Source organism: Eumetopias jubatus, unplaced genomic scaffold, assembly GCF_037043125.1.
Source record: "Eumetopias jubatus isolate StellerSeaLion01/CBP00866 unplaced genomic scaffold, mEumJub1_p1.0 scaffold_4, whole genome shotgun sequence".
Lineage (NCBI taxonomy): Eukaryota > Metazoa > Chordata > Mammalia > Carnivora > Otariidae > Eumetopias > Eumetopias jubatus.
In genome coordinates this window covers 86,325,565-86,337,669 of record NW_028274810.1, presented here as the reverse complement: position 1 = coordinate 86,337,669, position 12,105 = coordinate 86,325,565, and the positions used below count along the sequence as shown (strand labels likewise).

Here is a 12,105-nt window from a genome sequence, read left to right as displayed (position 1 = left end):
CCCAATAACAATTGCTTACATTGGAAGGAGCAACTATCATCATTAACGAGAATTTCTAAGGAAGATAAAGTGATTCTCTGAAGCATATATTATCAAACAGAGAGAAAGATACCTCCTAGCTCCTTCTTGTTTTTGTGCTGTTGAGGGGAATCAGAGGAAAACTAGTATCAAGAAGAAAATTACCTGGAGATTTGCTATAATGGCATCTATCCTTGGTGCTTTATTATTCAAACATGCACTCGCGCACTCATTTATTTATTTATTTTTGGGAATTCTTACCTCGTTCCTGATTTTATTATTATTTAAAAAGTTTTATTATTGAAATATAGTTGACACAACGTTATATACATTAGTTTCAGGTGTATAACATAGTGATTCAACAATTCTATACATTACCGGATGCTCACCATAAGTGTTCACCCATTTCACTCACCCCCCCCCCTCAGGCATTTACTGTCACCTAGGCATGAAGCATGACAATGAGAGAAAAAAAAACAGTTCCCATCACTCTTTGTTCTTTTTTTATTACCAAACTTTTAACAACAGACTATAATCACTGTTTCCATTTCCTTTCTTCTTAGTCACTCCCCAGAGCCCACTATATTTGCACTCTCACTGAATATACCTCTGAAATTGTTCTCACCGAAGTCACCAATGACTTTTCAACCAATATATCCAACAGTCTCTTTCAGTCCTAACACGACCTCTCAGAAAGACACGCTGACCACATTCTTCAAATGTACCCACCGCTCCCTAGGTTTCTTGATAGCCTGTTCTTCTTGTTCTCCACTTACTTCTCAAACTCTACCTTCTCAGTATCCCTTACCAGCTTTTCTCTCTACCTATCTCCCAAAAGACTGATAGCTCCCCCAGGATTCCATCCCAGACCTCCTCCTGGGCCACAAGTTCTTGTTCCCAGCTCTGGCCTGGATACGTCCACCTCGCTCTCTCACACACTCTGAAGTAAGATTACGACCCTCCCCAAACCTGCTTGCCCTGCTCTATCCCACCTCAGTGAGTAAAGCTAACCCAATCCTGCAGACTTCAGTCATCTGAGTCCATTCACTCACCTCCCACAGTCTGTCACCACAGCCTATCACACAAGCTTCAGTGTATCTCAAGTCCCTCTTCCTCACCCTGGCCTCCCGATGGCATTTCAGCTGCTAGTCTCTTCTACTCCAGTCAACCTCCCTCTTTGCTACCACATTAATAGCTTTGGATCCTGTCCCTCCTCTGGCTGGAAAGCTTTCAGGTGGCTCCCCCTGCCGGTGAAAATATAAACCTAGACATTCAAGACCTACCACAACTAGATGTCAAAATCTTGTTTTATTCTTGACTGTTCCTTCTCGACACACTTTACTCCCCAGCTGCACCTGGACTTCTTGCCAACTACAAACATGCCTCTGCCTTGAACATGTTCCCTGTCTAAAATGCTCCTCCCCTCAACTGCCTGGTAAACACTGACTTCTCATCCTTCAATGTCCAACTTAATTGCCACTGCCTTTGCAGAGCTTTCCAACATGCCCCAAGCCAAGTCAGCCATGTTCTTCGACCTTGGCTCTCACAGCAGCCATCACACTGTTCGCCTGGCACTTTCCGCCACAAGCTCCTCCATTCTCACAGTGCCTGGTGCAGTACGTGCTCAATGTTCTATCCACTGAACTGAATAAATAAGGATGACAGAACATCAAATGTGTTAAGTACTCATAACAGATATAAGGCACTGTGGAAGCTCGTTAGGAGAAATCCCATCCTGTCAGGAGACGCATTCGTTCAATAAATGCTCATTAAATGTCTACTGCTTTGAGGTAATAAACAAAAATCAATTGTGGTCCCTTGTTTTCAAGCTAGATGCCTTCATGTGGCCTGCTGGTAAAACAGAAGTCTCACATTTTATGATCCAATAATACTGAACTGAATGCTATTTCTTACCCAGATACTCTGCTGGAGGGCATCAGCTCCTGCTTCAGGTAACCCCACCTCGTGTATCTTTTAGGACTTGGTTTAGGCATCACTTCCTCCAAGGGGTCTTTCTTGATGTTCAGGTCAGGACAGGAAACCCCTCACTGTGGTTCCACAACACCCTGTGCTTGCCACTTACCCTGTTTTTACTGCTTAAGTGATCTGAATCTCCACTGCTCAAACACAAATTCTTTGTGGGAAAGGGGTTTTATTTGCTCCTCAATATAACTGTCTATATTTCCAGTTTCTACTCCCTAACCACCATTTATTTATGAAATATGTGATACATACATGTATGTGTCATTAAGTATGGTAATAAAATAAACACCCTAAACTTTCTACCCAATTCCGTTCTTTTTAACCCACTTCCCTCATCCTCTACTGAAGCCTCCCTTTTGAAGATCCAAAGTTTCCAAATCCAGTAGCAGACGTCTCTCATCACCTGCCTTGACTTCAAGGCAGCATTCTACAATTGATCACCTCCTCTCTCCTAAAATACTCTTTTCAGAATATTCTACAGAATCACATTTCCTGGTTTCCTCCTGCCCAACTAGCAACTTTTTTGACTTCCACTGGCTCCCGTTTTACTCTAGACTTCTAAAGGTTACTATGTCCCAGAACTCAGGTCTCTGACCTCTTAACTCCCCAGTTATCTCATCTCATCTGAGGCTTTAAATATCACCTACACGATGACTCCCAAAGTTCCACCTCTAGCCCTGACCTCTCCCTCGGATGCCACCTCTACATATTCAACCATCCATCCTGTTCCCCACTTGGATATCTACCCGGCACCTCCCACTTGGTAAGTCTGAACAGAACTCTGGAGTTACCCTCCAAACGTGCTAGCTTCACTCAGTTGTTCAAGCCCCAAACCTAGAAGTCATTTTTGAATCCTCCCTTTTTATATCCTATATTTATAACCCACCAAGAAGTCCTGTGAACTCTACCTTCAAAATACGTCAGAATCCAACCACTCCTCCTCCCAGCTACCGCTACCACTCCCAGATTAATTCTGTTGCTATTCCTGGTGCCTCATCACCTACACTCCATACAGCAGCCCAGCCCAAGCGAATTTTTTAAAAGACATATCAGACCATGTTGCTCCCTAGCTGAAACCTTCTAAGGGCCTAGAATAATGACTGGTACATACCAGGCTCAATAAATATTTCTCAAAGGAAGGAATAAATTAGTGGATTTCTCTCTGTATCCCCAGTGCTTACCCAATTGTTTGGCACAGAATAGGATGCAATAGCATCCTTAGTGGCTCATGAGTTCTCTAGCCTCTCCTATTCTGTAACCAGTAATCCTCCACCTGGGCACCAGAATCATCTAAGGACTTTTTTTTTTTTCTCTTTAAGTAGCCTCCATACCCAACATGGGGCTTGACTTCACAATCCCAAGATCAAGAGTCACATGCTCTACCATACCAACGGAGCCAGCCAGGTACCCCAATCTAAGGACATCCTAATACGAGAATAAAAAACTCTCTGTGTGGCCCTAGATGGACTGGCCAAATGGAATTTACACAGCAGAAAATAATGTTGAGAAATTTCAATATGAAGCAAGGAAGATAACTTCAGGGACAAAATAATGGTGCCTAATTTTTCCTATTTAGCCAACAGGTTAGAAGAAAAGCAGTAAAATGCTGTCCCCGTTGGAATATTTCTCTAAATACAGTCCTGGAGCCAAGCACTCAGCCTACAATTATGTGTCTATACTTGAAGGCTGTCTTAGGCCTCGATCTTCCAAGTCAGTGGGGTTAGAGGAACTTGTAATTCTGAGAGAAACAAGAGTGCTTCGTTTGGAATAAAATAACATGGCAAAGCTCGTGAAGAAAATGTTCTGAGGACTGAGTGAGGCCTTTCTTCTGGCTCAACCTTCAAACGTCAAGAAAATCAAAGCCAGAGAAGCCAGAAGCTGTCTATGTTTTTCCAGAGAAGAGGAAAAACTCTGAGAGTAAAGTTGCTCACCTGGCTGTTAGATTTGCTCAGGATCATGTGTGCATTGACAACTTCCAGAATATGTGTAGTGAACTCATTCATGTCCTCCAGAGGCATGATCTTAAAGGCTACAAGGCTTTTTTTGTTCTAATAAAATAAAGAGAAAAATGTGAATAAAAGACGAGCACATTCAAATCAACCTTAGCTTAAAACACTGTGGCACTTGTCTTGGGTTATAATATTTTTCCAATATGGAAAAAATGTGTTATATACTTAAAATTTTTAACTCAAGGTTAATCCTAATATAGTCATTAATGGGAGAAAAAAACAAAATCAACTCAGAGTTGTTCAATAACTTGCCCAATGTTACACAACAAGCAGAGTATAGTCTCCTGACTCCGAATCCAGTGTCCTCCCTTTTATCCCTAGTGGATGCCACTGATGGCAATTATAGGCAGGGATCCTGTTCTTTCTCTACCATTCTATTAGTTGTGTGTTTTTTCTTTCTTTCTTCTTTTTTTTTTTTTTAAAGATTTCCACCAATGTGGGGCTTGAACTCAACCTGGATATCAAGAGTTGCATGCTCTTCTTCTGACTGAGCCAGCTGGGCACCCCTCCATTAGTCTTATATTAAGCTAAAAACCCATTATTTCTCTTTGAAGAGAATAATGAAGTAATTTCAATCTAATTCCCATTTAACAGAAAGACTTGGTTCAATCTTAAGTATCCTAAACTCAGGCATGAATCCAAAAATTGCTTCATGCAAATATATATATATTTTTAAAAGATTTTATTTATTTATTAGAGAGTAAGCACGTTTTCTGACTTTACCTGAAAAGATCTCAGATGGCCAGCTACTTTCACGTATGTCTCTGGAGGAACCACTGTGTTTTCACTGCTGGCATCCTAAAAGATAAATAGCAACATATCACATGAAGGTTTTAGGGATGTTGATGAAACTTTAAAACAGCTAAAAAACAAAACAAAACAACTGCTAAATTATGTACAAAGAGGGCATTATAAACTAAGAGCACTAAAGGATCCTCATGTGGCACTAACTAGCTTCCCTGCCTTTTAGAATTTACCTTTTTAGAAAATCAGGCATTAGAATAAAAAGACCTCTAAAGATAATTTCTAGTTCCAAAGTTCTGTTATGTACATCATCAAAAAAAGCAAACAATTATGCGCTCTTGCTCAATGCTGTTGGGCACACAACTTTCTGGTGGATATACTTATCAGCATAGCAATTCTACATTTAGGAATTTAAGGAAAAAAGAACATGCGTTAAGATTTAGCTTTCTTTCTTTACTTACTTATTTATTTTTAAAGATTTTATTTATTTGACAGGGAGAGAGCACGCACACATGCACAAGCAGGGGGAGCAGCAGAGGGCAGAGGGAGAAGCAGGCACCCCACTGCACAGGGAACCCAATGCAGGGCTCAATTCCAGGACCCTGAGAGCACGACCTGAGTTGGAGGCAGACACTTAACCGACTGAGCCTGTCCCACAACTTGTGCTTTTTTAAAGTAAAAATAGTATACAAAGTGTTTATGATCCAAATTTTCTATAATGATAAAACATAAAAAAACCAAGTGATCTTTTACCCAATTAAAAATAAAAAGGATAGGGGCGCCTGGGTGGCTCAGTCATTAAGGGTCTGCCTTTGGCTCAGGTCATGATCCCAGGGTCCTGGGATCGAGTCCCACATCGGGCTTCCTGCTCGGCGGGAGGCCTGCTTCTCCCTCTCCCACTTACCCTGCTTGTGTTCCCTCTCTCAGTCTCTGTCAAATAAATAAATAAAATCTTCAAAAAAAAAAATAAAAAGGATAAAAAGTACAGCTTTCCTTTTATTTTCTCCATGTTTATACAGATACATACATGTTGCTTTGCAAAAATGGGGTCATACCATGTATACCATCTTGTAACATGCTCTTTTCCTCTCAAGTTTATGGTAAACATTTTGTAACAGTATATCCATTTCTATATCACCTTATATCATAAATATATGATGGTTTAATAGTGCCCTACTGCTCGCATTTTGAAAATTTTTAAAAATAATTCTTTTCTTTTTAAAGATTTTATTTATTTGAGAGTGTGTGAGAGAGAGAGAGAGAGAGAGAGAGAGAACACAAGGGTGGGGGCAGAGCGAGAAGCAGACTCCCTGCTGAGCAGGGAGCCAATGCGGGGCTCGATCCCAGGACTCTAGGATCATGACCCGAACTGAAGGCAGAAACTTAACCGACTGGGCCACCCAGGCGCCCCTGAAATTGTGTTTTGTTTTGTTTTTTTTTAAAGATTTTATTTATTTGACAGAGAGAGACACAGTGAGACAGGGAACATAAGCAGGAGGAGTGGGAGAGGGAGAAGCAGACTTCCCACTGAGCAGGGAGCCCGATGCGGGACTCAATCCCAGGACCCTGAGATCATGACCTGAGCCGAAGGCAGAGGCTTAACGACTGAGCCACCCAGGCACCCCATGAAATTGTTTAAAAAAAAAAAAGATTTGAGAGTGCATGCAAATGGGGCAGGGGCAAAGGCAGAGGGAAGCAGACTCCCCACTGAGTGCAAAGCACAACTCAGGTCAGGGACCAGTCTCACAACCATGAGATCACGACCTGAGCCTAAACCAAGAGTCTGACACTTAACCAACTGAGCCACCTAAGTGCCCCTGAAACTGTTTTTTTTCATTATTATAGAAAATGCTATGACCAACACTCTTACAACTGAATCTCTGTGTACATCTTTAATTATTTCCTTAATGTAAACCTCTAGCAGAGAAGTGCTAGATCAACATTTTTATGATAGATGATTTTGATCACCAGCTGATTTTTGAGGTAGGTTATACCAATTTATACTCAAACCATCAAGGTAGGATGGCATCCATTTCCCTTGACTAACAATGACAAATCATTCAACAAATATTTAGTTAAGTGCCTATTAAGTGCTAGAGGCACTGTGTTAGCTACTACTCTTTACCAGAAGTGGACACTGTCATTCTTTTTTCTCCTATGCTAATTTAATAAATTAAAAATGGCAGGGCGCCTGGGTGGCTCAGTCGGTTAAGTGTCTCACTCTCGATTTATGCTCACGTCACGATCACAGGGTTGTGAAATCGACCATGGAGCCTGCTTAAGATTCTCGCTCTCCCTCTGCCTCTGTCCCACCACCCCTTCCTTCTCCTTAAAAAAAAAAAAAAAAAAAAAAAAACCCTGCTTCCACAGAGTTCACATTCTAATGTCTCCTGTCACTTGCCTTTTAACTTTGCTTATACTATAGTGAAGTTTGGAACATTTTAAATTTTTATGAATTCAAATGTATTAACCTTTCATTTTAGGGTTCCTGCCTTTGATGTCTTATACTAAGAAATTGAAAAGACTAAAAAAGTCCAACATCTCCAGAGTCCCAAAATAACCCCACCCTAATTCAAAAATAACTGCTTACATCTGTGTCAACCCACTGGCGAACATCCATGGGCGCAGCTGTCATGTCATCTATTTTGTACACAATGTTGGTTGGGGCCTTTTCTGCATGTCTGATTATACCCACAATAGTGACCTAGATCAGGAGCAAAGAAAATTTTGGTTTTCCTGGAAACTAAAACAACATTTATGTATTTTTAAATAAACAATTTTTATTTCATTCTTCACAAGATGAAGGGACTCTTCCACAAACTATTTTACTTACCTGTGAAATCTCAACATTCCCAATTTTGAACATTTCATCAACTAGAGTGGCAGAAAGCAGCTGAGATATGGTACAGGGTACAATGTGCTGGGCTCGGGCCCTCTGAAAAGAAAATGTATAAATTCAATTAAGAAAATAATAATTACCACCCATTAACACCTTTCATGTGCCAAGCACTTTACATACATCATAACATTGAATCTTCAGACTGAATCTCATCACCCTTGCTTCACAGAGATGGAAACCAAGATCATATAGCTAACCAATACCACACTTTAGAATTCAAACTAGGTGTGTCTGACTCCAAAGCTCCTGATCAACGGGTAAGTTTGTGTAGCACTATGGTTTCACTAAAATGAGCAGGCCAGAGTGGGGACAACATAAGGAAGGATGACCTGCTTCTGGGACAAAACTTATACTCCAGTTTTAGGACAAAGGCAAGCCAGAGCTGGCTGTTTGTTTAGTTCACCAATGACGTAAGATGGTATCTGGAAAGGGTTTGAGAAATGGCCAGTAGAGACAGAACTCTGGAGTTGTTCTAAGTCTCATGATAAAATATAACAAAGTTCGAGGTATAGCTTTCTTAAGGACAGATGCTCTGATAATCGGATGCAAGTCCTGGGGAAAATGGGATAAGGGCTTGGCCACACTGGACATCTTAAAGGGAAAGGACACGACATGTTGGGTAGAAGAATGTCTAATGAGGACACTGAAATCCCATTCAAAAGTAGCCTAACAACACTGTAAACTCTTATTGTCACCTACCACTGGCCAGGGTTTGTCTCATGGCATAAAGATGAGAAAAATGGAATAGGATTTACTCTCAACACACTCCCACCTAATGGAGGCACAAATGTAAATAACAAACCGGTCTTGATATACTATAGAATGAGATGCACTACGTGGGATCCCAGAAAAACGTACTGGCACTTTCAAGAGTTAGCATTCAGGCTCTACCCTGAAGTATGAAAACATCAACAGTAAAAAAACAATACGGGATGGGTATTTCAGGCTAAGGGTAAATACGCACTCTCACAAACTCATTTAGGAAATAAGTACACAGAAGAAAATGCATGGTGGATTAAAGATTAGAGTTCTTCTTGTCAGAAATCAACACCTAATAGCTATCTACATGTAAGACATAATAGACTCTTGGCACTCATGGATTTAGCAGTTTCAGCTTTGTCCTGAAGGTCTATGATACTTGCAACATTTCCTTCTGCTGAAACCTCATTCTGAATGGTGAGTATTGCCAGGATGGTAAAAAGTAAGCACTGCCAACTACCAGCACACATCACAAAAGGCAGCAGTGAAGCTTGAGGTTAAGATACGGCTCTATCACTCAGGAGCAGTGTGTTCTTGGTCATGTTTTTCAACTCATTTCTATCTTAGTTTTCTTATCTGTAAAACTAGGAATGATAAAATCATGAAAATTAAGTATACGGTGAAGTACCTAGAATAATACCTGGCACATCGTAAGCACTCAAAGAATGTTAGCAAATGTTATTTGGTCAACTGGTGTTCCTCACCGTTTAGATCTGTAATGGCTTTTACTAAGGATGTGAGGAAATCAACAATGCTTTTCAATTCTACCTTATGGAATTGTACAGGTGAAGTTACATGCAACACTAGTATTAATAGATTTAAAATTTGCTGAGGTCCCATGTTTTAGCTCTCACTACGATATATTCTGTTTCTACCCATCACTGGTGAGCTTTTCATTTTATTTTCAGCGTAAGAAAACTAAGAACCGAACAGGAACAAGAACATGGGCTTTGGTGCCTCACAGTCCTATAGACCTGTGTTCAATCCCAGCTCCATAGCCCTGGACATGCCACTACCTCTTCTGTCAAATGAGAATATCCACCTTCCAGATTGTAAACAAAACATATAATGTATATAAAAGTGCTAATGCTGGTTTCTACATGTAGTATGTATTCAACAAATACTATTACTCCTCAGGTAAAAAAAAAAAGTTACATATGGGTAATGACTGAGGTGTTAGCAATACTTTCAAATTCATCTCAAATCACAGGTATTTCTTGTTTTTTAAGCACCTATTATTATTACAAGGAGTTCCTGGTTTGTTCCAAAGAGATTCAGAAAGTGGGCCAGCATAAGTATATTTAATTTTTAAAAATTCTTTTCTAGCTATGAATCACAGGTTACTCTGACACTACTGTATGAAACCACCATTTTTATAGGTAAAAAGTAGTCACTACTGAAAATTTCCCATGGTTCAATAAAATGTAACAGGTTTACGGTAGAAAGGAAACAGTTTAGATAGGGTGTTTATCTAATTTACTGTGGAAAAGGCACTAGATTTAAGAACAAAAAGATCTGGGTTGAGTCTCTAGCTTACAACCATCATCACTCTCTGAAAAGCTGTCTTAATACGGTGCCCAAGCTAAGGATCCTGAGAGAAAAATTCTATTGACTGGAATGAAGAAAACGGTTAAGCTTAGAAAAGACGAAAACCAATGATCTTTTGTTTTCTCCTTCACAACCTCAAGGAAGACAAAGAGTACTCGAGTCCCCCCTGGTCTTCCTGGGAAAAAGGAAACTGCAAAAGAGAAGCTGCTCACCAGATTTTGGATTTGCTCAGCATCCTGTATGCACTATCTAGTTCCACTTACTTACTAGCTATAGAAGCTTAGGCAGTCTCTTCACCTCCCAGACCCTCTGTTGTACAATGGAGTAAACAATAAATACCTTATGGGATTATATGAAATAATTTGTATGAAAAATATAAAGCAATGTCCAAATATATGGGAATTATCAATGAATTCTTTCCCCCGACACACACCCGTGAATTAACAGTTTAGGTAAAAGCTAATCAACCTGTACAAAAAAAACAGAACCTGCTAATACTGAATCTTAACGCCACATCTGAACGACACCTAATGAGTAGCCAAATCAACCTTGTATTTAAAGGATGCAATCAACAGCAGTTGTTAAATGCAAACTCTTTTCTGAAAGAGTGAATAACAAGCATTTGGACAGCTTTTAACAGATCACTTTCCTATACATTACATTACCTTATTTATCAATTCTCAGAACCAGTGATATAAGTAGTATGGTACCATTATCAGATGAGAAAAACCAAGGGCCACAAGGTTCAAGTTGCTGTACTAAAGATACTGCCACTTAAAAGTTGATTCCAGACACTATCTATCCTGGCTCCAACACTCAAGTTCTTTTTAACAAAAATATCTGGGACCAGGGGTGTCTGGCTGGCTCAGTCAGAGGAGCATGTGACTTGGTATCAGGGTTCTGAGTTCGAGCCCCACGCTGGGTGTAGAGATTACTTAAATAAAAACTTAAAAAAATCTGGGACCATTTATTGAAAGTGACTACAGGGTGCGCACTTTATATATACTATATATTAGACTATTAAGTCTCACAACAGCCTTGTAAGGTATGCATTATTAATCCCATTTAGTAGTAATCCCATTTGATTCCCGATGTTAAGAAATTTGTCCAATGAAACCCTGTGTCAGAGCAATGGTAGAACATCGATCTACCGGACTTCGAAGACCATGCTCTTTCCACCGCTTTTTATCACCTCATTACATTTAATGAAAAAAAAAATTTCGAATACAAGAATGCAAATACTCTAGTAACATAGTCCAGTTTTCCCATAAGACTGATTCATTAGCTATATTGGTAAATTTCAAAATAAAGCCAATTCAACGGTAGAAGTTAAAGTAGGAGAAATTTCATTTTTTAAACTTACAGCACTTAATTCTAAGATTCGGTAAGGCAATAATTGGTAATTATCCAATCAATTCGTGTTTGACGATCTTTCGCCGCATAAATTTTCTCTCACGGACGAGTTAGGAACTTCAGGACAGAATGAAATAAAACGAAATACTCTTTCAACCTACTGATTTCTTTTCAACCTGCGAAGGCGTCGGCGATCCAAAGCCCCCGGGGGACTGCGTGTAGCCGCCCGCTCCGCCAAAGGAGGAGCTGCTGTAGCTCTCAGATCCACCTGGTTTTAAACAACAGTATCAATGCCTGTGCTGCCTTCCAAGCTTCTGAACAACCCACAGGCCCCCTCAGACTTCACCCCACGGCCAACCACTCCCAGCATCGCCCTAATCTTCCCCACCACCTTGCCCCGGCCCCCGCCCCCCGCCCCTTCCCTCCCCCGCCCCCACTCGCACCGTCACACGCCTCTCCGACCCCGGCCCTCCTGCTAAATCCTCCTTGCAGCTCTCATCCTTACTAAACCACATCTTGGTCCCGACTCCCTCAGGAAAGAAGTCCAGAAGACGCCTGTCTGGTGGGTTCGTCGAACTCCTCAGAACCCTGCTGCGGCCGCAGTGTTAAATCCACTTCCCGCTGGTGCCACAAACTCCTTCCCGCGAACGGCGGAACCAGTCAGCGTCCAGAACGCTTCTTGCCTCAGCCAGTCAATGCTCACGAACTCTACGCTTTTTCCTGTCTTCTCTGGCCATGCTTATGAAAACGCGCACTCCGCTTCCGAGGGGGCCGAGAGCCTCTGCGGCCATT

General features: G+C 40.9%; 2 protein-coding genes across 6 annotated transcripts in view; one reads left to right on the top strand and one right to left on the bottom strand.

Moving 5' to 3' along the window:
- THEMIS2 (thymocyte selection associated family member 2) overlaps positions 1-4,087 on the top strand; it is a 27,083-nt gene extending 22,996 nt beyond the window's left edge. For 2 of the 4 annotated variants that reach the window (XM_028114040.2, XM_028114044.2), the window contains exons 6-8: positions 1,937-1,970; positions 2,612-2,764; positions 3,578-4,087. In XM_028114040.2, coding sequence (XP_027969841.2) covers positions 1,937-1,970; positions 2,612-2,764; positions 3,578-3,725 — 335 coding nt within the window. In that variant the 3' untranslated portion in view covers positions 3,726-4,087. Of the gene's footprint in view, positions 1-1,936; positions 1,971-2,611; positions 2,765-3,320 lie in introns of all 4 variants that reach the window. The other 2 variants (XM_028114042.2, XM_028114041.2) reach the window with 2 other exon arrangements.
- Positions 1-12,105, bottom strand: part of RPA2 (replication protein A2) — a 15,007-nt gene extending 2,902 nt beyond the window's left edge. The window contains exons 1-6 of one of the 2 annotated variants that reach the window (XM_028114046.2): positions 11,819-12,105; positions 11,475-11,581; positions 7,588-7,689; positions 7,345-7,458; positions 4,734-4,808; positions 3,933-4,049 (exon numbers count right to left, since the gene is read on the bottom strand). In XM_028114046.2, coding sequence (XP_027969847.1) covers positions 3,933-4,049; positions 4,734-4,808; positions 7,345-7,458; positions 7,588-7,689; positions 11,475-11,581; positions 11,819-11,828 — 525 coding nt within the window. In that variant the 5' untranslated portion in view covers positions 11,829-12,105. Of the gene's footprint in view, positions 1-3,932; positions 4,050-4,733; positions 4,809-7,344; positions 7,459-7,587; positions 7,690-11,323; positions 11,438-11,474; positions 11,582-11,818 lie in introns of those variants that run through there. The other variant, XM_028114047.2, reaches the window with a different exon arrangement.